The sequence below is a fragment of the Barbus barbus genome (genome assembly GCF_936440315.1).
Source record: "Barbus barbus genome assembly, chromosome: 49".
Taxonomy (NCBI): domain Eukaryota; kingdom Metazoa; phylum Chordata; class Actinopteri; order Cypriniformes; family Cyprinidae; genus Barbus; species Barbus barbus.
This window is the reverse complement of record NC_136727.1, coordinates 21,561,894-21,589,210: the sequence shown is the minus strand read 5'-3', so window position 1 is coordinate 21,589,210 and position 27,317 is coordinate 21,561,894. Positions and strand designations below refer to the sequence as shown.

The window sequence follows — 27,317 nt, the reverse complement described above, 5'->3', positions numbered from 1 at the left end:
GCTTTGCTTTTCTGTTTAATCTCTATCTTAGAGCGCCTGACATCTTGGCAAATTTACAAGTGCTGGCTAATGCTAAACGTAAATTCAGTAAGATTGTCATCCACGTCGGCGCTAATGATGTTCGACTGCGCCAGTCGGAGATCACTAAAAATAATGTATGATTATCATCTGTATGGATGCACATCAGCGTGTGATTACTGACTATATGACCATGTCTGCCAATATCACTTCATGTCTGGCAATCAGAATATATACTTCAGTATACATACTATATACAAAGCAATTTTTTTCTATTTTTTTTTCTTTTTTATTACTCAAATAATTATTTTTGTATTTTTTAGTGCTCAAATAAATCACTTATATGATGTCTAAAATTCTGTCTATTATTTTATAATTGAAAAACTATGCAGGAACATGTATAATGACTAAAATAGTTTGTATAATTCTGCAATACATTTGGTGGTTATTTTTCCTCAAACAGGGGGGGTGGGAGGACTATAAATATTTTCAGAAAAAATATTGCAGGAATCTAATTTTTCATGTTATCTTCTTCAAATTTGAAATATGAACTAATGAGACACTTGGCTTTCAACCCATTACTTTTCTGGATTGCTCCAGGACTTATTTCATGTATTTGTATATGACATAAAAAAACATTCAGTGTGGAAAAATATTTTTCAAGGCACATCAGTGTCTATAACTTTTTATCTTTTTGAGCATTATCAACTCTGGATGATGGATAGTAAAGCATAGAGTGTCTTCTTTCCAAAGATACCTAATTTGTTTGTGTAGCACACTTTGTCAGGAACTGTTACCGTTTTAATTTAGGTAGGTTATTTTCACCTGTGAGGTCCAAAATGGGGGGCGAAGGTTAACAGGTTAATTGATGTTCAACAAATGAAAAATGTATATAACACAGAGAAACAAATGATAAAGCTTGGCTTATTGAATATCAGGTCGCTTTTTGGAAATTATATGATCACTGATCATAGACTAGATATGCTCTGTTTGACAGAAACCTGGCTAAAACCAGATGAATACATTATTTTAAATGAGTCTACCCCCGATTACTGTTATAAAAATGAGCCGCGTCCAAAAGGCAAAGGGGGAGGTGTTGCTACAATTTATAGCAATATTTTCAGTATTTCACAGAAGACAGGCTTTAAGTATAACTCCTGCTTCATATAACATTATTTAGAGAAAAAAGTATTAATGATAAATCCCCAGTGATGTTTGTACTGGCTACTGTATACAGGCCACCAGGGTACCATACAGACTTTATTAAAGAATTTGGTGATTTTTTATCAGAGTTAGTGCTGGCTGCAGATAAAGTCTTAATTGTGGGTGATTTTAATATCCACGTTGACAATAAAAAAGATGCATTAGGATCAACATTCATAGACATTCTGAACTCTTTTGGTGTTAAACAACACGTGTCAGGACATACTCATTGTCGAAATCATACTCTAGGTTTAATACTGTCACATGGAATTGATGTTAATGGTGTTGAAATTTTGCAGCAAAATTATGATATATCAGATCATTATCTAGTCTTGGGTAAACTCCATATAGCTAAAGCTGTAAATTCAACTCCTTCTTACAAATATTGTAGAACCATCACTTCTACCACAAAGGACTGCTTTGTGGTAGAAAATCTTAAATCATCCTGATTTATCTCAATTCCTCAGCATATTCAACAGCGCCAAAAAACTTGATGATGTAACAGAAACTATGGACTCTCTCTTTTCTAGCACTTTAGATATGGTTGCTCCTTTACGCGCAAGGAAGATTAAGGAAAAGAGACCAACACCGTAGCAGTGAATGAAGTGGTATATCGATCACAAGTGCAGTATGGAGTACCTCAAGGCTCAGTACTAGAGCCGTTACTTTTCACACTTTACATGTTACCCTTGGTAAATATCATCAGGAAACACAGGGTTAGCTTTCACTGTTATGCTGATGATACTCAGCTCTATATTTCTTTGCAGCCCGGTGAAACACACCAAATTGAGAAACTTGAAATGCATAGTTGATATAAAAAACTGGATGACGAGTAATTTCTTACTCCTAAATTCTGAAAAAAAACAGAGGTGTTAATTATCGGACCTAAAACCCCCAAAAGTAATAACCTAGAACACTGTCTTAACACTTCATGGCTGCTCTGTAAATTCTTCGCCATCAGCCAGGAACCTAGGTGTGCTATTTGATAGCAATCTCTCCTTTGACAGCCACATTTCTAGCATTTGTAAAACCGCCTTTTTTCATCTTAAAAATATATCTAAACTGAGACCTATGCTCTCAATGTCAATGCAGAAATGTTAATTCATGCGTTTATGACCTCAAGGTTAGATTATTGTAATGCTTTATTGGGCGGTTGTTCTGCACGCTTAATAAACAAACTACAGATGGTTCAAAATGCAGCAGCTAGAGTTCTTACTAGAACTAGGAAGTATGATCACATTACCCCGGTTCTGTCAACACTTTACTGGCTCCCTATCAAACATCGTATAGATTTTAAAATCTTGTTAATTACTTATAAAGCCCTGAATGGTTTAGCTCCTCAGTACTTGAGCGAGCTCTTATCGCATTATAGTCCTCCACGTCTATTATGTTCTCAAAACTCTGGCCATTTGATAATACCTAGAATATCAAAATCAACTGCGGGCGGGAGATCCTTTTTCTATTTAGCGCCCAAACTCTGGAACAATCTACCTAACACTGTTCTGGAGGCAGACACACTCTGTCAGTTTAAATCTAGATTAAAGACCCATCCCTTTAACCTGACATACACATAACACACTAATACGCTTCTAATATTCAAATCCGTTAAAGGATTGTTAGGCTGCATTAACTAGGTCAACCGGAACTGGGAACACTTCCCATAACACATGATGTACTCGTTACATCGTAAGAAGATAGACATCTACGCTAATATTAATCTGTTTCTCTCTTATTCCGAGGTCACCGTAGCCACCCGATCTGGTCCGTATACACCCAGATGGTCACTGCAGTCACCAGATCCAGTTCGTATCCAGATCAGATGGTGGATCAGCACCCAGAGACGACCTCTACAGCCCCGAACGTCAGCGGAGACCAGGACACCTAGATGAGCCCCAGAGACAGATCCCCAGTGAGGACCCCGCCACTTAGACAGCCATCGGGAAAAGACCACTGGAACCAGTTGAGCCCTTACAATCGGACTTTGCTGCAGTTGGAATTGAACAGCTGGTTCGTTTGGCCAGAGGAGAACTGGCCCCCCGACTGAGCCTGGTTTCTCCCAAGGTTTTTTCTCCATTCTGTCACCGATGGAGTTTTAGTTCCTTCCCGTGGTCGCCTCTAGCTTGCTTAGTTGGGGACACTTCATTTCCAGCGATATCGCCGACCTGATTGCAAAGTCACTATTTAAACTGAACTGAGCTGGATGATGACATCACTGAATTCAACCTTCAATTTGCCTTTAACTGAAAATTGAGTGTTTAATCTTGTCATTTTACATTATTGACACACTATTTGCCTATTTTGATATTGTGCAGTTGCTTTGACACAATTTGCATTGTGAAAAACGCTATATAAATAAAGGTGACTTGACTATTGCAAAAAGGGTTAACCTTCATGCAAGGTTAACTACACAGCAACATCCCCAATGTTAAATTAACACTGCCAAGTGTCTATATGTGTCCACACTACAGAGTGTTAAAAGTAACACTGAAGTGGTGTTAAAGTTAATGAGGTAATTAAGAGATTAATTGAGTGATGGTTGGCCATTATTGAACACACCTGATGTTAACAAGCAGAATCACCAAAGAAGAAAAATCACAATTTGTAAGTCACCATTATAGTGTTCAGTGTTTACCTTAGTTGGGCTCTTGACTCTTAACTTTTTAATATTAAATTTTATTTGGCTGCTATAACTGAATTAAAAGAGCCGGACTTTTGCAAAGAGCAAAAATCATCAGGTGGTGGTGATTATGTTCTTGCATAATCATTATTTGACCTGAACTTATTTAGAATCTAATCTTAGAGTTAAATTTCCTTTATTGATTACAACAGCCTTGTGGTTACACTGTGAAATTCTGTATTTTCTATCATTTCTTGACGGATATCTTGCATGCTGTTCTGATAAAAAAAAAAAAAAAAAAGTCTTTCTTTTAGGCACACACAGACATCAAGAACCAGCGTATGAATCTCAACAACAGTGACAAACAGCATATTCAGATAAACAGATCAACTCTGAACATCACAAAACAAGCTACTAAAAAGTCACATAAAAATAGCAAAAATAAAAGAAAATAGTAAGAATAAAAAAGTACAAAGACAATTCTGCTCATAATTTATTCACGCCGCAATGCATGATGGGAGCCATGGATGAGTTTTGATTGGCTTTTTTTGATGGTCACTGTTGTTGTGATTCTCACGCTGTTTCTTGATGTCTATGTGTCTAAATTACATATAAGTTTTTGATCAAAATCAGTCTTAAACATCTGTCTGATTATACTGAAAATGCCAGATCTTATGTTGCTCACAGTGTTTACATAACCAACAAAGAAAACCTAACTCAGTCATTCAGATCACTACATGATGATTATGTCAAAACATAATCAGCACCACCCAAAGACTTCTGCTCTTTGCTTCTCTAGCTGTTATAAATCAGTACTAGCAGCCAAAGAAAATCTAATATTAAAAAGTCAAGGGTCAAGTGCCCAACCAAAGTAAACAATGACCACTATAATGGTTACTTAAAAATGGTAATTTTCTTATTTGGTGATTCTGCTTGTTAACATCAGGTGTGTTCAATAATGGTCAATCATCACTCAATTAATTTCTTAATTACCTCATTATCTTTAGCACTGCTTCAGTGTTACTTTTAACACTCTGTAGTGTGGATACATATAGACACTTGGTAGTGTTAATTTAACACTGGGGATTTTGCTGTGTACTATTCATACTACTATTCAGTGATTTTCAAATTGAAATTGTGTGTAATGCATAACGGTGATGGTAAAATATGCATTTAATGTATGTATGGGAGTGGCAGAGTTGTGGTATTTGGGTTAATTTTTGGGCTATTTTAATTAGTCATTGGGCTAGTTTTAATTGACAATGGGCAGGTCTGGCAACCCTGATAAGAGTACTGTGGGGCCACCAGCATTTTGAGGCTTGGTTACCTTGATAGGAAGCTACTAGGCTGATTTATCAGCATGAGAAACAACATACAATATTACTGCTTTCAGATACCTAATGAGACTCATTTTAAACCTCCAAAATGACCAGTTGCCAAACAAAGCTGGAATAAGCTCTCCTGTGAAACTTCCAGGAACTGTTAAATGTAATGAGCTCCCAAAATCGCAAAACAATATGCCCCTTAAAGCGGGAACCTGCTGAGTCAGCAGTGGCCATCAGTGTCCTCATGGCTTCAGCACGAGCTCAGCCGGCCACACACAGAGTGACCCTCGTGTGCTGGCCCTCATGAGCCTCCAGGCGTTTGACTCACCTGCTGATCAGGGTCCAAAACTTGCGCCCCAGCCCAGCCCGGGTCAAACCCAGCAGGGCACAGGCCTCCATCTGCTTCTAAGCTTTATTTAAGAGAAGAGAGAGTGGCTTCAGCGGGGTTAATCCTGTTCCAGAGGTGTAGTAAACTGCGTGTGTTGTCACAGTGAAACATCTGACAGCTTTCTCGTTTACCAAGCCTGATGGATAAGACTGGACAAGTGCTGGGGTGACGCCCCTGATCAAGCTCCTAACACCAGCCACTGCTCATAGGGAAAAGTATACTTGTTCACTTATAAGTTTGGCATGTGTAAGTACTGAAGTGCAAGCGAAACCAATTTTGAGAAGCGGCCTGTAAAGATTTGTACTGTATAATTGACATCTACAGACACAAACAGATAAAGTATAATAAAATCAACACTCAAATGTATATGTGACCCTGGACCACAAAACCAGTCTTAAGTGTAAATTTTTCAAAATTGAGATTTATAAATAATCTGAAAGCTGAATAAATAAGGTTTCCATTGATGTATGGTTTGTTATGATCGGACAATATTTGGCTGAGATACAACTATTTGAAAATCTGGAATCTGAGGGTGCAAAACAATTTAAATACTGAGAAAATCGCCTTTAAAATTGTCCAAATGAAGTCCTTAGCAATGCATAATACCAATCAAAAATGAAGTTTTGATATATTTATGGTAAGAAATTTACAAAATCTTCATTGAACATGATCTTTACTTAATATTCTAATGATTTTTGGCATAATGTGAATTTTTGGGGGGAAGTCGTGGCCTAATGGTCTCGGGCCGGCAGGGATTGTATGTGGTGGGAGTGAATCTCCAGCGCTCTCTCCACCCTCAATACCACGACTGAGGTGCCCTTGAGCAAGGCACTGAACCCCCAACTGTTCCCCGGGCGCCGCAGCATAAATGGCTGCCCACTGCTCCGGGTGTGTGTTCACGGTGTGTGTGTTCACGGTGTGTGTGTGCACTTTGGATGGGATAAATGCAGAGCACGAATTCTGAGTATGGGTCACCATACTTGGCCGTATGTCACTTCACTATAAAAGAAAAATCAATAATTTTGACCCATACAGTGTATTTTTGGCTATTGCTACAAATATACCCCAGCGACTTAAGACTGGTTTTGTGGTCCAGGGTCACATATTTGGTATGTTTTCTTTCCACTAGTCTGAAAGAATTTGATATGGAAGCAAAATATCCCTAAATTGGCCTAAAAACTATGGTTTTGCCTGTAGTGTCTTGTCTTGAGTAAAGTTCAAGTATATTTTCCAAGTATATTTTGCGTATTTATAAGTGTATTATTTTCAAAACTTCTTGGGGCTAAGTTGTCCTACATTTTTAGTTTATGAAAAAAAAATACTTAAAAGTACTTAAAGTGTAGTACACTGTTAGATATAAAATATACAGAGTATATATATAGAACACTAAATTATAAATATTTATAAAATACAAGTATAGGCCAAATATTCTTAGACTGTTCTGTATACTTGTCTGTGTAAGCCAAGTATACTTAAGTATGATTTTGTATGAATTTTGTATAAAGTATACAAGCACTGTAACACATAAACTGTAGACCGAATGTATACTTTCTTTTTTGTTTTAGTTTTGTTTAAAATCAGCATAATAAGAGCACACTCGAGTAAAACATTTTTTTGTAAGGGATAGGAGGGATTTGTGGTGATCATGCGCTCAAAATATACAAACAAAAATTGAGATGTAGAAAATCCTTCACAAGCAAACAAGAAATTACAAGAAAAGGGATGTCTTCCTGGCTTGGTGTCACAAACTCAGCCTCTGTGGCCCTCCCCGAACACCGGAGGGCACCATCACCGGAGTATTAACAGAACTGCATTTCCCACAATGCCCTGTACCTGGGACTGATTGCGGCACAGGTGTTTCCCATCACCGTTACCCCTTATAAGCTGCAATCTCCAGTAACACTTCGTGAAGTCTTGTATCGCATCGGCTACACTACTGAGCGTTATTCCATGTTTATTGATCTCCCGTTTTTGACCTTGGCCTGTTTATCCGATTCTGTGATTCTCTGCTACCTGCCTTTGTGACCTGATCTTTGGACTGTTGTTCACTTCCCCTGTCTGCCGCCTGCCTCGACTCTAGCCTGGATATCGTTTATGGATTCTGATTTACTTCTGACACCCCTATCGCTGTTGACTGATCTCTGCCTGTTTGACCCTGTCTTATCAATAAAGCTGCAAATGGATCCCTCTGCCTCAGACCCATCATTACACTTGGGCTTTAAACGAATAAACAGGAGCTAATTTCAAGTGCACTTTTAGAGACGCAGCTCAGCCCAGGAGGATGTGAACACAGCTTATTTTCATAGGAAACACAACATTTACTTTACCTGTTTTTGGAAGGGCTGACAGTGGATTACTTCCATCTGAAAGCAATTAGAACGGCTTAAACGCTTGGTGTGAGAAATACGGCTTTCACAAGGAATGTTTTTGCTCTTTTTCATTCAGGGATTTTAAAGCTCTGGCCCTCAGGGTGAGCGGTGGTTGGTGATTGGCGGACGGCAGCCAGAGATGTCTGGGCTTAAGCAATTACCAATAATGAGCTAACCTTGTTTACTAGCTTATTGAAGGGCAATTACAGTTGCATATTACTATTACTGAAAAAAAATCAGTCCTGGGTATTCTTCATGGTCCACTTCAGTCTCAGTTCCTCTGATTTAACACAGTGTTTGGGAGCTATAGTAAACCAAAACTGGGACTGTTTGAGTGAAACTGTGGTATGTGCCATTAGATAGACCTTGCAACACAAATTCATTTTAAAATGTTAAAAACGCTACTGTATTGTGCAATTTATGGGTTAATAGTAACAATACTAATGCTTACAAACCACACTCACTGGAAAAACGCACCCGTGGTGACATTTTGGCAAAATATTATGTAGCTTCTTGCACATTTTGCAACACCTTCAAGGAGAAATGTCCATTGAGAGGCACTGAAGAGTGTTTAATTTGATTCAAAATAGATTAACTTTCATCTAGCAGTGCTCTATCTCATTTGATAATAACGTAGCACCTACACTAAACCCTACCTTAAACTTAACCGATAGTGTTAAAAAAGCAAATGTGATATAAAAATGCATTTGCTGAAGCAACTGTGCAATTTTTGAGCAATTTTATCGTGACTCATGTTTCACTGGACTCATACCCATGCAAATGCAATGCTATACCGGGTGTGCTACTAAGCAAGTTTACTGCGTCAGAAAAGCCATATGGAACTGGTTGTGTGATGCAAACATCGAAATTTATTGTTTACAAATAGTGTCCGGTATTAAAATTGTTTGGAGCTCATAACAGTGTTATATCTTGTGATAATATGGCTCATGTAATTATAATGTGTAAAAACGGAAGAAAAGTTGTAGGTGTTTTACTACCACTAGTGTTCATTTTACTACAGGGAGTATGTATGTATGTATAGGTACGTCTTTGGAATTTTGCCAAAAATGTTGGTAGAGACACGTTTTTCCATGAGTCAATGCTGAATATTTCCTTAAAGTAAACTGAATCCAGGGAGCTCTTGTGATAAAAGCATCCTTGCAAATGAACTCTAGTGGAAGGAGAGGTGTGCTCTAAATGCTTATTGCATTACCCCTAACCTATTCCTATTTATTTCCCATGGGGCAAACCAGTATGGAAAAACAAGCTTGGTCTTAAAGTCAACATGAAACATGTTCACAACCTATTACTTCTATAATGTGACAGTGATTTCATCCACCAGGAACTTACTGGATAGTGAAAAGTGATCGCTATATGGAATAATATGCACAGGTGACTCATGCTCAATAATATATTAAATATGATCAATTCTGAATTTATGTTTAGAAAATAGAAGTGTAGGGAACACCAAAAAGTTAAATATTAGAATGCTATCTCTATTTCTCCTCCTATTACCTGCTGGAAGGAAAGAGCTGTAATAAGGCAAAAAAAATTGCCCTGGGTACAACAGCGGCTCGCAGTGCTGTTAATGTTGGGTTTCCAGAAGCCATTAGACATGAGTGAGGTTTAGTGTAGGTACAGGGCATGTGGTTTGTATAAAAGCATTAACCTTTGGCCATTTCCTTGTAATAAAAGGAAACTTGAACAGAGTTTTATTTAGCAGCGCTGAGGCAGTGTGAGAAGCTGTGAGCTCAATGAATAAAGTCAAACTCATTAATCTGAAAACACATCTTACCTGTGAACATCTCCTGTGGTCCTCACACCAGTCCAACACATGGTCATTCTGAAAGAGACCAAGAAACGCATACAAATGATTACAATGACATCACAAAGTTTGACATTACTGAGTATGAATTGTATAAAATAGAATGTAAATTATATTTAATCTTTTAATCTAATCTGACAGATGGGAACGTATTTAATAAGATGTATTTTAAGGATGTGGGAAGATTGTGGTCAGTTTGACATTGAGTAGGAATTCAGCAGGACAGGATTTCTGAAGGCACAATTGCCTCGTAGTGCAGGCAAATACTTCAGGCGTGGATCTAATCACAGCGTAAACATTTATTAAACAAAAAGAAGACAGTCTCATAAGTTTTTGAAGCACTGTTTTGTGAAGCTTTGAAACCTTTGCAAATCATTTTGAACCCGTGATATGGAGTGATGTTGGAGTGAAGTCACATGATTTCAGTAAATAAGGCTTTGTTACATCATAACTGTTTTGAAATGGTTCAAAATGTCAGTGGTTTGCAGCTAGTGTCCGATGTCTATGAATCCATCAACCACTGTTTACATGGTTTTTACCTGACCTCAGATCAGTTTTGTGAATTTGTTGTAGATAACAGTCTCATTATTGGCCCGATTAACCAAGCTCTCCACAAAACAAACAAAACAATCCCTACAGTTTAATACAATAACAATATTATATAGACTATTTGTATTTAATTGTATTAGATGATTTGTTAATTGCTTTTATATAGAATAGAATACACTTTTGATAAAGTGTTTGCAATTGGTTTGTAAAAGGAGACATTACCAGCGTTTTGAGTGCTGCAAAAGCGAATCATTTTGCAAAGTGTCTGGTTTCAATGATCATTAATTGAAGTCTTGAAAAGCTTTGTTTGTCCCACCATTAGAAGAACGTAATCCCAAAGAACTGCAAAAATCAACAGGTTAACAGGTGAGTTAAAGAAAACTGAAACAGAGGGCTATAAATTTACTTCTTGACAAGAACTAAAACAGACACAGGTGTGCATAAAAAAAACAAGGAAAGAAACATAGGAAAAGGAAAGACAGATCGAAAATAAACTTCAAATTAAGAGTTTTAGAACATAAAACAGAATAAACACGACCAATTGAACCCTCAAATACTAATTGACTAACTACACTGAGTTGTGTTAAAGTTACAATTTTGAAGTAACTCTCTGATGAGTCGTCTCTTTGGCATATTTCTATAAAAGTTTCAACTGTTTAATACAAGAGCACCAGTCTCCTATCATTTATTACCGTTAGATGACTGTGATATATAATTGCCATAGGCCTACAGTGGCATTTAAAGCCTGAGGTCAGAATTCCTTCCAGCGTAGGGCGACATGGGCAAGAATGAATCATGTATGACGAAGTAAACACACCATAACCACAGCCTCAAGCATACGTCAACACCCAACCAAACCTTGTTTCGGAAAAGTGGTGATGAGGATTTGACCATAGCTAATGAATGACGGTCCAGAGTGTCTGTGTTTAGATTTCTATTATGTCACAGTGTCTTTGGGAATGAGGGGACGGCAGACACCACAAACACAAAGATTTCTCTGTAACTTCATGTAAAATGCCATCTGAATGCTGCTCTGAAATGATGGCAAAGGCAAACACATATATGAGTGATCATCATGCAGGCGAATGCCACAGTAATCTTCCAGACACTCCTTCTGGGTAATCAATATTTATCCTCAGCAAACGTGAGTCACGCCTCCTCTGAGGTCCCACAAGTCTTTTGTGAGGTTTTAATTAGGACTTTGGGGACAGAGAGAGCCCATTGTGTGTCATGGAGTCTCCAGTAGTGATCTCCAAAGGAATGCTGGAGCGTAACATCATCTCAAGAGATCACATCAAGGCTAAATCCTTCTTGATGAGCTTCCCAGACTAAAGCTTTCAATCCACACCTTCAAACTAAACCAACTAAACCCATAACACTTACAGGTTTGTTTCACAAACTTTCATGAAGAGATAAAAAAGAAATCCTCTTAAGTTTGTTTTAGATGTTTTTTCTTTAAACACAGAAAACAAGAAGATAAAATTGAAGTGAAATCCTTAGTCTTAGGGGCTGAAGACACATCCTGCGCACTTAAGAGAGAAGAGAGCTTTTTCCCTTAATGAGAGATTTAGATTGACCCATAAAAACCATTTATCCAACTGATAAAAACCTACCAAAATAAACCGACTGTAAGCTGCTATACATCACTGTCAAGGTATATTAAACAACCATCAGTGCGGTTCATGAACTGTTATGTGTTTGCTTAGATGAGGATAAATATATGACAGAGCTAAAGCTCAGCTCAAAGGTCTGTCTGTGTCATGTGTCTTCTGAGGTCCAGCCAAAACTAATAATTACTTACCATCTTACTGATTTATGTTATTTAATCAACTATCAGAAATGCATTGTTAAAGGAATAGTGTAGCTACAAATTACAAGTTATTATTTTCTCATCCTCATTTCGTTCCAAAGTCATATTACTTGACCATAAGAAAAAAGAAAGAAGAAAAAAAATAATTTTGACAAGTGTTTCGGCTGTTTTTGTCCATTTTATGAAAGGCAATAGTACTCAAAACTTTCAAGTTACAAAAAAAAAAAAAGACATAAAATGTTCTTTATTCACTCTAAAATCAATCTCAAGAGTCACCCAAAGAGAACAAACCTCATTGGTTCTCACTCATGAAGTAAGCATGTTTGCCATATTTGATGAGCTCAATATATGTGTGTTTATCAGGGTTTATTTATCTGTAAAATCCTAAATATCTCTTATATATACTTTGAATGAAATCAGAGACAACCAAACTTTGTCTTCAAAAAGACATTGTAAAATTAATCCACATGAGAGTTTTTATCCAAGTCTTCTGAAAAGACATTTAGGCTTTTATATAAACCCTGATCAAAGCACATACATAGAGCTCATCAAATATGGCAAACATGCTTGCTTCATGAACCAGTGAAGGTTTGTTCTTGCATGTCCACCAAGTATGGCTGATCTTCAGTGTTTACCGTGTTTAATGTATCTCAATGTTTATATAACTAAATAAAAGTCTGTAATTAAATCTGTTCATCATATAAAGCAAATTTTCTTCTTTGGTGACCCCTTAAATTTGATTTTTCAATTCTGACAACTGTTAAAGGTGCCATAGGTGATTGTCTTCAGAAACATTTTTTGTTATTCTGGTTGAAAGTCTCTTCACATCCTGATAGCAATCATTAAGTTAAGTGATCTAAATTTATTTAACTGTATTTATATATTATGTGGAAGGTGTAGGACCAAGAAATGTTCGTCCAATCAAAATGCTCGGTCTGAGTGTTTTAATTGGGTTTCCTATCTGCCTGTCAACATATATATTTGCATACCTCTGCGCACCCTGTTTGAGCAGACACGATACCTCATCAGCGCGTTCATGCACGCTGTGCAGACAGAGCAAGAATGGCAGGCAAACATCAACAACCCGATCTTCCTTCCTGGTATTGTAGTACTTTTACTAACTATGCTATAAAGTTTGCTCACCGGTGAATGACACATAATGTAACCCAGCAGTTCCCAATTCCAGTCCTCGCGCCCCCCATCTCTGCATATTTTCCATGGCTGTGTCCAAATTCAGGGTCTGCATCCTTCGGAGTACTCATTTGAAGGATGTTACGTCACAGCGCCGCGACGAAGGCTGTCCAAATTCGTAGGATCCTACAAATGCGGCCCACAAATACGTCCTCCTTTTCCCCGAATTGGAAGGATGGGTGTGGTGGATCCTTTCCCGTCCTACCTATCCCATAATTCTGTTCGGCAGAGCGTAATGGCGGACGAAGCGAGCGGTAGCGGAGTGGGAGAGGAGTTTCTCTGACAAAACAAGCTAAAGTTTATGCTTCGGCTCAATGAATTTGTAGGAGAAATTAGTAGAATACCTAAAAACAAATAAAAATAGGCTATAATGGCTTACCTGGATGTGACTGTCTTGTAGTCTGATATAAAAAACTCTCCGACAACGAGCAAAGAAAGTATTTAATTTATTTAATTGCTTTATTTCTTCCAAAATAATTAAAATGAGGAGAATAACTCTTTGTTTGTCCATTTTCCCGCTTCTTGCTTGGCACTGTCACGGTTGCTAGGCGACAGGATATGAGCAACGGGTAAGGGAGGGAACTGAAAGAAGGGTAGGCTGTCCAAATTCACAAACACCGACTTCCGGGTTTTGCGGACGTCGGAGGATCCCTCCTCCTTCAACCGGGTAGGAAGGATCCTAAGGAGGATGCAGACCCTGAATTTGGACACAGCCTATGTCTCGCTTAGTTAACACACCTGAATCAGATAACCAGCTCGTTAGGAGAGAGCTACGTGCATGAACTGTGTTCTGATTGACATGCTCCCTACTCCCTGAGCAGGGAAAATCCGCTGAAGTTTATTTCACTTCGAAAGTATTCAATGAAGAATTGTGAATATTCATTCACGAATTTATGCTGCGCAGTGTCTTCACACAGATGAAACTTACTAGAGAAGGGTGAAGTGTGAAATAATATACCTCTGTAAATAAATACAATTTAAATTAATTTATCACACACTTTAATGCCCTTTGTATGGAACATACGCTTTGAACTGGATTCATGGCGTAATATGTGGTGATGTCCACTTAGCAGGGCACTTATTACTTACGGTCTAACAGAACAACCATCGGATATGATAAGATATACATACATATGAAATGTGCAGAGCAGGGAGGGCGTGAGGCTGTAATTGGAAACCGTCGATGTAGCCTGTTGTAGTAATTTAATGTTGTCTCTGGTATTCTGCTCTTTGAGCGTATGTTCGTTCAGGGGGTGTGGCTTTGGACGGCGATTGTACGGAGGGTGGGACGTTCGCTTTCAGTGCTATCAGGCTAAAGTTAGCATATTCCGAGATCTCCCATTGCACCTTTAAATAACATTGACAATATAAATATGCCACATTAGATCAATCTCTCTGGGCTCCTTTGATCAGCTCCATCACCTAGTGTGAGTGGGGGTCCCGATTCTGTCCGGCTGTGGTTTTTGCTGTTGGGGTGGCCATATGGGCTTGGGGCATCTGGGAGTTCCCTGGGGGTGGGTTTCTTGGGGGGTTCGGCGCTGGGGCTGCGATCTTGGCCTGGATGGGGTATTGGTGACTCTTGGGTGCTGTTTTTCTGGCGGCTGCATGCGGCGCTACTGGGGATGCCTGTGCCGGCGGACGTAGGTTGCCGGCCTGGCGGCTGCACTGTTCCAGGGTTGGTCCGGGGGGGGCTTGGGGTTCTGGGGGCGCTCTGCCTCCCGGTTGGGGTTACGGCTGGGCCTGGGGGGCTTGGGTCCTGGTTGGTGTGCCGCCGGGAGCATGGGTTGGTGCATGCGCTTGGGCCCGGCCCTGGTGTGGGGGTCTTCGATACATCGGTGCCTCCGTGGGGGGGATCCAATAGAGGCAGGGAAAACGGGCTTAACCTGGGTGTCTTATTGTCTTATGTAGTCTGGGAGTTGAATGAGTGATGGGGTGGGGTAGTTTTTCCTCTGCTGTGGGGTCTGGTGGGCCGCCCCGGGCTGCCATGGGCCCTGGTCTGGATGGTCCTGGGCCCCCCGCCCTGGGCAGATTTGGGGTAATGGGGGTGCCTATGGGGGTCAGCGGGGGAGCTGGATCCAAAGGGGGGGGGGGGGGTATTTTGCCCCCTCTGATGCTTTCCTCCCCATCCCTAAGGCTTCACTTCTCCCGCTCCATCACACCAACACATAGGTAGGGTTTTGAGGTGCGGGTGTGTCGCTGAGATGCGGGGGAGGTGGTACTCCTCTGTCTCCTCGTGGCCACCTGCATCTCAATCACACATTACAGCTTAGACATTCTCATTACTTACTGTCACATGACACATACATATAGGGCCTTGGGGGTGGGCACACTGAATGGCATCCGGAGGGCGGTCTGTTCATTCAGCCTTCCCTCTGGTGCCAGTGCCCACTTCTCAATTTTAAGTTGCACATAGACATTGAGGGCTCTAGGGAGGGGACGAGCTGACACAAGCTTGTGGAGGGTGCCCCTCCCCTGTTTTAAAGCACCTTAGAACAACACACACCAACACTACATTTGAGCGGGTGAGGTGAAGCATGGGGTCTTTTTTTTTTTTTTCTTTTATCTCACACCCCTGTTCTCTGTTCTCTGTCCGGGGCCGGGGGCTGTGAGGATGAGCTGGCCGCCCGGTCGGGGTCTGGGCTGGTGGTCTTCTCTGCTGCTGCGGGGACCGGGGTGGTTTTCCTGTCCCCACGCCAGAGCGAAGGGGGTTCAGCTCCGGGATTACCCCTCTGGGGGTGGTGGTGCCTGGATCTAGGAGTATAGAGTGCATATAGGGAGTGTGAGTGTGGGTACCATGTCCATTTTTGTGTCTACATGTGGGGCGAGGGTGAGAATATTCGTTGCGTGCATGAGGGTGGGAACGTATGCTTGTGTATATGTGTGCTTGTTCGTCTACGTCTATGTGTCAGGTCGGGCCTTAGACTCCACCTCACTCATCATCTCAGTCGACCCCCACCCCACCACCATGCCCTGCTGGTGGAGGATGCCGCCGGTGCGTTGGTGGTTTCTCGCGCCGGGGCAGGATGCTCGGGTGAGCGCTGGCCCACTCTCGGCGGTCGCTTGGCGGGGCCTGGCCCTACTGGCCTTGCTGGGCCCCGGTTGGGGGGTGGGGGGCCCTTGGATCTCCGGGCCCAGGGCTCGGTCTGCCCTGGTGTGGTCGGCTGCCGGCGGAGCCTGCGGGCTTGCCGCCACGGCACCCTGGGGTGTCTATACTGTGGCTGTCGGATGTCCCACCTTCGGGCTCTCCTCTGCCCTTTTCTGGGTGGGGGCCGCGGTTGTCCCTGCGGTGGTTCCCCTGGGGGTCCCGTGCCCTGGGGGGCCTCCGGATGTTTGGGGCCTGGGTCTCTTCCATGCCTGCTTCATGCCTTGCGGGATGGGGCTGTTGTTCCCCACACACACACTATTAAACATTTACATGGAGGAACCTTATGAACACAAGCGCGCTCACACACACAGGTGTACACTCAAGCATTCACATTGGTGTAAAAACGGGTGCTCACAGACACACATTGTTCTGATCTGCTGTTGCTTCAAAACTTATTTTGTAATATTAGTTATGCGTGTTGCTCAATAACATTTAACATTTAGAATTTATTGTGATTCATACAGATGTTGGTTGTTGCTGCAGTTTCTCTGATGTTGTGTCTTCTGTTGTGTCTTCTGTTGTTTTCTCTTTTTGTCAGCAGGTATCGAAGCAAATTGTCTGTTTTTTTTTTTTTTTTTTTTTTTTCTCTCTCTCTCTATCCCCCATTCTCTTTTTTTTTCTCTCTGTCTCCCCCTTCTCTGTTGACTTTATCCACAATTTTTTTTTTTTGTTTGTTTTGTTTTCTAATTCCTTTTTTTTTTTATTATTATTATTATTTTTATTATTATCATTATAATTATTATTATTATTATTTTTTTATTATTATTATTTTATTTTTTATTTTTTTAATTTTTTTTTTCTTTCTCTCTCTTGTTTTCTCTGTCCCCTGGTCTTGTCGGTCATAGTATGGTTAAATAAAAGGGTATATAAAATTTAATTAATTAATTAATTAAAAAAATAAATAAATAAATAAATATATAAAAAAAAAAAAAAAAAAAAAAAAGGCTGTGAATGATGATAGCATAGCTACACATACGTACTGTCATGTGTTATCTGTGTTACTAACAGGCCGGAAAAAAAAAAAAAAAGACAATATAAATAAATATATATATATATATATATATACATACACATATATACAGTATACATAAATATATATTTAGAGAACTACAGAATGGTATCCCCTCTTCCATTCATTGCAAAAACACTTGAACAAGCTGTGTTCAACCAAGTCTCTGCCTTTCTCACACAGAACAACTTCCTGGACAGCAACCAGTCTGGTTTAAGAAGTGAACATTCAACAGAGACTTGCTCTCAGTTGTTGAAGCTCTTAGACTGGCAAGAGTGGATTCCAAATCTTCAATGCTTATCCTGATGGATCTGTCTGCTGCTTTTGACACGGTTACCCACCAGATCCTCCCGTCAACCCTATATATTGGCAAAGGGCATCTCAGGAACTGCACTCCAGTGGTTTGAGTCAGATAGGTGCTTCAAAGTATCTTGCATGGCTGAGGTGTCCAAGTCGCAACATCTAGCTACTGGGATGCCTCAGGGCTCAGTTCTTGGACCACTTTTCCTCTCTGTCTACATGGCATCACTAGGGTCTGTCATTCAGAAACATGGCTTTTCATATCACTGCTATGCTGATGGCACTCAACTCTACCTTTCATTCCATCCTGATCATCCGACGATAGCTGCTCGCATCTCAGCTCATCTAACAGACATTTCTTGCTAGATGAAGGACCATCACCTTCAACTCAACCTAGCCAAGAAAGAACTGCTTGTGGTTTCTGCTAACCCATTGTTTTATCACAATTTCACCATCCAGTTTGGCACATCAACCATAACTCCTTCAAAAACAGCCAGAAACCTTGGAGTTGTGATTGATGATCAACTGAAATTCCCAGACCACATTGCTAAAACTGCCCAGTCCTGCAGATTTGCTTTATTCAACATCAAGAAGATCAGGTCCTTTCTTTCGGAAAATGCTTCACAACTCCTTGTTCAAGCTCTTGTTCTGTCCAGGCTGGACTATTGCAATGCTCTCTTGTTTCTGGGGCTCATCTAGGTGTCCTGATCTCCGCTGATGTTCAGGGCTGTAGAGGTCGTCTCTAGGTGCTGATCCACCATTTGATCTGGATACGGACTGGATCTGGTGGCTACGGTGATCTCAGAATAAGAAAGAAACAGACTAATATTAGCGTAGATGCCATTCTTCTTACGATGTAACAAGTACATAGGGTGTTATGGGAAGTGTTCCCGGTTCTGGTTGACCTAATTAATGCAGCCTAACAATCCTTTAACGGATTTGAATTATAGAAATGCGATAGTGTATTATGTGTAAGCCAGGTTAAAGAGATGTGTCTTTAATCTAGATTTAAACTGACAGAGTGTGTCTGCCTCCTGAACAGTGTTAGGTAGATTGTTCCAGAGTTTTGGCGCTAAATAGAAAAAGGATCTGCCCCCCGCAGTTGATTTTGATATTCTAGGTATTATCAAATGGCCAGAGTTTTGAGATCACAGCAGACGTGGAGGACTATAATGCGATAAGAGCTCGCTCAAATACTGAGGAGCTAAACCATTCATAATTGACAAAATTTTTAAATCTATACGATGTTTAACAAGGAGCCAGTGCAGTGTTGATAGAACCGGGGTAATGTGGTCCTACTTCATGGTTCTAGGAAATTTCGGACCATCTGGAGTTTGTTTATTAAGCATGCAAAACAACCACCCACTAAAGCAGGTCATAAATGCATAAATTAACATTTCTGCATTTGACTTTGAGTGCATAGGTCTCAATTTAGATATATTTTTAAGATGAAAAAATGCAGTTTTACAAATGCTAGAAATGTGGCTGTCAAAGGAAAGATTGCTATCAAATAGCACATCTAGGTTCCTAACTGATGACAAAGAATTTCCAGAGCAGCCATCAAGTATTAGACAGTGTTCTAAGTTATTACATGTGGGGGTTTTAGGTCCGATAATTAACACCTCTGTTTTTTCAGAATTTAGCAGTAAGAAATTACTCGTCATCCAGTTTTTTATATCGCCTATGCATTCCGTTAGTTTCTCAATTTGGTGTGTTTCGCCAGGCCACGAAGAAATATAGAGCTGAGAATCATCAGCATAACAGTGAAAGCAAACACTGTGTTTCCTGATGATATTTCCTAAGGGTAACATGTAAAGCGTGAAAAGTAACGGCCCTAGTACTGAGCCTTACTGCACTTGTGAACAATACGATATCTCTTCTTTCACTGCTACAAAATGATGGCGGTCAGATAAGTACAATTTGAACCATGCTAATGCACTTCCACTAATGCCAACAAAGTGTTCTAGTCTATTCAAAAGAATGTTATGGTCGATAGTGTCAAACACAGTGCTAAGATCCAGTAGTACTAATAGAGAGATACAACCACGATCAGATGATAAGAGCAGGTCATTTGTAACTCTACTGAGAGCAATCTCAGTACTATGAAACGGTCTAAATCCTGACTGGAAATCCTCACTGACGGCTGCATGGATACAATTTTATCTCTAATAGTATCGATCTTGGAAGTAAAACAGTTCATAAAGTCATTAATGCTGTGCTGTTGGGAAATATCAACACCTGCTGATACTTTATGTTTTGTTAATTTAGCCACTGTATTGAATAAATACTTGGGGTGAGGTTTGTTTTCTTTTAAAAGAGTCGAAAAGTAATCAGATCTAGCAGTTTTTAATGCTTTTCTGTAGGATAGGGTATTTTCCCGCCAAGCAAAACAAAATACCTCTAGTTTTGTTTTCCTCCAGCTGTGCTCCATTTTCCGGGCTGCTCTCTTTAGGGCGCGAGTGTGCTCATTATACCACGGTGTTGGACTCTTTTCCTTAATCTTCCTTAAGCGTAAAGGAGCAACTGTATCTAAAGTGCTAGAAAAGAGAGAGTCCATAGTTTCTGTTACATCAACAAGTTATTTTTGTGCTGTTGGATATGCTGAGGATATCATTTACATTTACTTGTATCATTCACAAAGCAGTCTAATTTAAAGGAGTCATATTATGCTATTTTTAAATATCATTATTTGTGTATTTGGTGTAAAAGAATATGTTGACATGCTTTAAAGGTGCCATAGAATGCATTGATACAGTATTTTAAATTGTTCTCTGATATCTACACAGAAGGTATGTGGCTTAGGTAAGGGCAAAAAATCTCCAGAAACGATTTTACATGTCCATTTACAACCCTAGGATTTCTCCCTAGAATGAAACGGTCTGTTATTGGCTTATTTGGCAGGGTCATGAATAATAATGAGCTCTGCTCTGATTGGCTGTTTCACAGTGCTGCTCAATGTTGAGCTCTGCTCTGATTGGCTGTTTCACAGTACGGCTCATCAGCAAGAAGGAAGCAGAGGGAGGAAAATATATATTTAAATACTTTCTCTCGCAGTTATATCGTCGGGTAATTATACTGTATATAAAACGCGGGCATCAGGGAGCCGTTATTAATATGCGAGGCATTGAAACTGCTTTTGAACGATCCATCGATCGCGTTATAGTTTCACTTTCAAGAGACGCGATCACACAAACTATGTTTACATTATGGAGCAACAGTACTTACCACACATTTCACAAGATCAGATGCTTGTCAGTGGTGCTCAGGATCTGTAAGTCATTCGCCATCATCCTCATCTCTCCTTACTGAGAGTGAAATCGTATGTACTGTAACAGGCTACCGCTAGCAAGGAGCTAACCATGTCCCTTTAGTGGCTCGCGTTATTTGCTTTCTGTGCCTTTCTGAATACAGACACCAACCCATCCCTGCACTTCACACCCCCTGCACGGCCTGGAACATAACATTTATTTTGTTATTTTCGCTGTTGTCCGCGCTTGTTTATTTACAATACCTGCAGAGCTTCTGATGGTTCGGCCGGCTTAGAACAAGGACGGGTTTATGCAAATGTTGGGGGCGTAGTGATCCCGACTGTTGCGTCACAGTCGGTGTTATGTTCTGATTCGCCTGTTTTTCAGTGGTCTTTTTTAATCACGAGATTTACATATGAAGGAGGAAACTATGGTGTTTGAGGCTCACTGTATGTCATTTCCATGTACAGAACTGTTATTATTTAAATATGCCAGGGTAAAGACAGTTTTTCATTCTATGGCACCTTTAATGTAAAAAAATACACATTATTTTTCAAATACTGTACATTATTGTAGTTCCTCTGTGCCCCGCCTCTCTCAAACGCGTCATTTTCTACAAAGCCCCTCCTTCCGACAAGCACAGTCTGGTCTGATTGGCCAGCTGACCCAGTGTATTGTGATTGGCCGAACACCACAGGCGACCCAGAAATGTAACACCCCTTACCATAACCGTGAGCTTCAGCTTTCAAAGTAAATATAAAGAATACCATCAATTCAAGCCCGAAAGGGGAACAGAATCACGTGACACACACAGTGATGATGCTTGTATGTATTTACAGTACACCGCGAGTGTGCTGTGATTTCTGAAGGGCTGTACGCTCCGTTGTGTCATGACCCTGTTCCTCTCACACACACACATGATGCGTTCCTCTACACTGCACAAAACTCCGCATTTGAACAGTCAATAGCGAATAGTTAAACTAATAACAACACATACTTGATTCAGAAGTGCCAGATTGTCATAGCAAAATTGGAATTGACCCTTTTTTTTTTTTTTTGAAATCGCCTTTGTGCACAGCTAGCCTTGTACGCTCCTTGGTTCATGAAAATGTTGTCCATAAAATGTGTTGCACAAATTCGAACATTTGGATTGTGCTTTTCTGTTGTAAACAAATCTTAACCAATGATTCCTAATTGCAGCTACTTTCGGAAGGCCAAATAAAGTGCTTTTGCTTTCGCACAGAAACACAGCATCTTCACAGTGACACGGCTGCATCAACACTACTGCGGTTACTGAAACCACACCTTCTTTCTTTGTGTGCACATTTGGGCGACATTATGCAAATATTTCCACATCGTGACAGACATGTGGGCACGTGTTTGAATGAGGAATTTTGGCCCGGACTGGATCAGCCTTCTCTTTTAGATAGAATAAATCCTTTTGTGGGAGACTTTGAGCTTTGTCACTCTGCAGATCGTATACATGCACAAACAGCTACATAACACACTAAAGAAATAGAAAACAAGAAATCACATCATATGACCCCTTTAAGTGTAAAGTATGCACAGTTCTGATAATACATACATCTGAATTGTTTTGATAATGCTGAGTGCATGGTTGCTGTCCAGTTCTGAAGTCTTTCACCTTTGCATGGAAAAGGTTTTTGTCGTTGTCTTGTATCTATCTATCTATCTATCTATCTATCTATCTATCTATCTATCTATCTATCTATCTATCTATCTATCTATTTCAAGGGGCCAAAAAAAACCAGTGAATTCAAAACATGAGGTATCATGTTTTGTAATTTTTGAAGACTCACCGACTAACTAATTGGAGAAAAAAGCTCAGAAAGCATCTAAACCACTTTCTGCACATTGCTGTAATTATCTTATAACTATTTTCATTCCAGTTGGTTTGATTGGGTAAAAATGTAGCGGGTAGCATTTTTAAATGCTGTTAAAAAAATCAAGTTAAAAATAGTTATTTTAAAAACCCTGTCTTGAGACATGTTGTTCTATTTAGTTTAGCTGCATGAAAGGAAGAATACATTAAAAAAAAAAAGTTAAACCAACTTAAAATTTGAAGGCAACCAGCTTCAGCAGATTTTTTAGTTTTCTCAACTTGTTGTTTTAAGTTTATACAACAAAAAGTTGAGAATCTCCTACAAAAATAAGTTGAGAGAACTCATAAATCACGGAAAGCAGTGTGTGTGTGTGTGTATTTCCCTCCACACAATGTTGAACACTGTTGCTGCCCTGGACTGTTTCAGATAGTTTGGATAACCTCTTGGCCTGTTTGACTGACGTAAAGGCATGGCTTTATTTAAACTTTTCTGAAGAGTAAAACAGAAATTATTATATTTGGACCCTCCGCTTCCTCTGTTACTCCTAAACTAAATTTGGGTGGGTTAGTCCTCGACCGTGAAATCATGGGTAAAAAATTTGGGCGTAGTGTTTGATGAATCTTTGAAATTCGACAGGCAGATTTATTATGTGGTGAAATCTTGCTTTTTCCAGCTTCGACTTTTATTGAAAGTAAAGACTTTTCTTTCTTTGAAAAATTTTGAAAGTAACCCATGGCTTTATTTCTTCAAGGCTGGACTACTGCAATTCTCTTTTCATTGGGATTAGTCATTCAGCTATGTCCCGATTACAATGAGTACAAAATGTGGCAGCGAGACCTTTAAGGGGTGCTCATAAATGTGATCATATTACTTCTGTCTTACGTTCATTACATTGGTTGCCGGTCCGCTACAGAGTGGATTTTTAAATGTTGCTTTTTGTCTATAAAACAGTAAATAGTATAGCTCCATTTTACCTTTCTGTCCTATTGACTGAGCACCATTCAACCAGATCACTCAGGTCTTCAAATCAGAGACTCTTGTCGATTCCCAAATCTAGTTTGAAATGTAGGGGTGACTGTGCTTTTTCTGTAGCTGCCCCCAGTCTTTGGAATCTCATCTCAATTAGACTGGCAACTTTGTCTGTTTTTAAATCTAAGTTAAAAACTTTTCTGTTTGATAAAGAATTTAACACTTGAAGCATTTTCTATTGTATACAACTGTTTTCTCGTCATGCTTGTCATATAACACGTGATATAATATAATTCTTTAGGGTCTTAATGAAAAGTCTATAACATAATTTGGTTAAAATTTCTCAATGGCACTGTAAAAAACACCCTTTTTACCCTGTCAAAATCAGCTTTGTTTTCAGCAAGCCGTTTTAGTGCATGTTTCTTTAAATACTAATGAGCCCTGCTCTTGCCCCTCTCTTCTGTGGGGTGACATGCAGTTCTCATGATACTGTTTACTTTAGCCGCGGAACTTGCTAAGCACGCTATTAGGAACTTAGCACGCTAGTAGGAAAGGTGATTTGCACAGATTCATAAAATAACCTTGTACTCACTTCTTCTGTAGGTGAGGCTGGATCACGAATGATTTGCTTGAACATAAACGCATTTAGGTTGATCGGGGGTGCATTCCCTTCAAAAACAAAAGTAATCCACTGCGTCTTCAGATGTCGGGAGTAAATGATGACTGCTATGTTCATTATTACATCCAACAACAAAACACTTAAATTGCTTAGGAGTCATTCTTGCATACATCTGCTCCAGCGTCGAAACAATGGCGGACTGATGACAGCTCACTCAGGGCGGATCTAAGGTAAAACGCTAGTGACAATCAACAATCGTGGGAGGGGCCTGGGTCTGTGTGACATCACACAGACAGGTGTCTGAGAACAGCTTGATTGAGAAAGGGGAAATGATTTAATGAGATTTAAAAAAAAAAAAAAAACACTGGGTGGATCTTTATCATTATAGGGTGGTTGTGTACACACACTGCCAACACACATTTCAGTTCAAACAACTTGTAAAAGTGCATGTTGCATCCGATGACCCCTTTAAGTATGAAATATGGGTGCCATGCCATAAAAAAATTTATACAACTGACTTTGAGTTACTAATTATAACACTGTAATTTTACAGAGAGCAAATAACATTTTCATTCAGTCTAGTCAGAGTCCAAGCACTTTCAAAAACTCCCATTAAAATCACTGAAGCTGTTTACAATGTGAAATGAATATCTTACTTACATATGCACATCTTTGTTGTTCCTGATGAGAGAATTCACCAGAGAATTTAGTCAGCGAGCAAGTGAACAAAACAACTGCATTTTAGCGATGACTCATCTGAACGTCTTTGATTGGTCATTGCATTCATAAGCTCAACAGAATCATGTGTGATTGGTTATCATGCAGCGCTGTAAAAACGCATCTGTGTCTGGCTCAGTGCCAGCCAGCAAACGCAGATTTGAATTTAGCAGCTGATGCTGTGCTGCACTGAAAGATCTAATCACGCCGGTGTGATTGTATCAAATATAAAAAAATATTATCAGCTATTTTTTGTCTTGTGAATGAGCATGACGCCTCTACATATAACCAATGACAAAATTAAAATGAGGCTGCTTTTTAACAAGTTTGTGTAGTTGATCAATCTTCGTGATTCTTTTTTGGTGTCACTTATGAGCATCCAAACACTCACTCCCTAAAAGTATATTTGCTATTTATAAATAAAGTATGAAAATCAACCACAGCAATGAAATATATTTTTTTTTATCGATCATTGGCATTTTAACTTCCTCTCATTCATTTCTGTCATCCTTAGACAGTTTAATGGTCGTTCAGCTCATTTAAGTTTAGATACGTTACCTTTCTTTCATGATTCCACCACAGACCACCATCAAAGCCACCAGAAATTTATGCCACATTGCTTTTTCTTTGGAAAATAACTATATGTTCTGTGTCGTAAACCCATCTTATTTCTACAAAGCTTAAGATTGTTCAGGCTGCACTCGGTGTCCCATAATCACGTGATGTTCTCTCGGACCTCAGTCTTCACCACATGCCCCACGGTGACAGAGGCTTCCTACCGACCTGACGACATTTCCCTGAACTGCCTTTACAGCCTCACCAACTCTTGCCTGTTTTTTCTTTAAGCTCGCCTTTCCAGTATTGTTTCAAGTAAAGAGCTAAAGAGAAACAGATTAGCACTGCTCTCTGCGGTGTGGCCTCTTCCTGTAAACAGCATTTCCAATAAAGTTTTTCTGCTGGATTTTTATAGTGTCTGTGACTAACCAGCCCTTATATTTTAACACAGATTACCAGAAGCTGTTGTGGTTTTGACCGTAACACATCACTATGCACATAATAACTGAAATTAGTTATTTCAGTAAAGCCATTTAACATCACAAATGAGAAACACATATGTACAACTGCTCCTCTGCAATTAAAAAAACATTTGCAGATTACCAGGCTGGAGACATTTGTTTAGTGCAATCTCAAAATTTAGACCTAGAGAGTTACCTGTCTATGATAAATAAGAACGCACAAGGTGATAACATTTTTAGTCACTGGCTGCTAGTTTTGAACTAGACCTACAAACAGCGAGCTGCAGGAGGTTATGAAACCATGGATGATTGTTCAGCATCTTTAAAGTACATGAAGAGTGTAAATCAGCTATATTTCAGATGAAAAAAAAGGATTTAACAATCTGGATGACACTGGCTTCAAAACACAGTGTAGGTTCAAACAGAATTCCCAAGTTTCATATAATGGGTGCAGGCCTAACCAGCACAACATCAATGTCAATGGCAAGGTCATGATGGAATTATTTAAGACCAAGCAACAACATTTCAGTCAATATTTCATTTGAAATAGTTTGCTGCCTTCCAGATTAAAGATCATGGAGGCATAAAGTAATTAGAGGGGTGAGAACCAGAAAGGCGTAAGTGACATTTCATCAGCTTTACAGGAGAGCCAAAACAAAAATTTTACCATAGTTTGATCCCCTTTTGCCTTCAGAACTGCCTTAATTCTTCGTGGCATAGATTCAACAAGGTGCTGGAAACATTCCTCAGAGATGTTGGTCCATATTGACATGATACCATCACACAGTTGCTGCAGATTTGTCAGCTGCACTTCCATGATGAGAATATATATAAAGGGATGGACATGGTCAGCAACAATACTCAGGTAAGCTGTGGCGTTTAAACGATGCTCAATTGGTACTAAGGGGCCCAAAGTGTGCCAAGAAAATATCCCCCACACCATTACACCACCACCACCAGCCTGAACTGTTGAGACAAGGATCCATGCTTTCATGTTCTTTATGCCAAATTCTGACCCTACCATCTGAATGTAGCAGCAGAAATCGAGACTCATCAGACGTTTTTCCAATCTTCTATTGTCCAATTTTGGTGAGCCTGTGCGAATTGTAGCCTCCGTTTCCTGTTCTTAGCTTACAGAAGCGGCACCCGGTGTGG

At 39.8% G+C, this 27,317-nt stretch overlaps 1 protein-coding gene across 1 annotated transcript in view; it reads right to left on the bottom strand.

The window, feature by feature from the left end:
* LOC306867766 (anosmin-1-like) overlaps positions 1 to 27,317 on the bottom strand; it is a 98,386-nt gene that overhangs the window by 65,135 nt on the left and 5,934 nt on the right. The window contains exon 2 of the mRNA XM_079413627.1: positions 9,716 to 9,763. Coding sequence (XP_079269753.1) covers positions 9,716 to 9,763 — 48 coding nt within the window. The remainder of the gene's footprint in view (positions 1 to 9,715; positions 9,764 to 27,317) is intronic.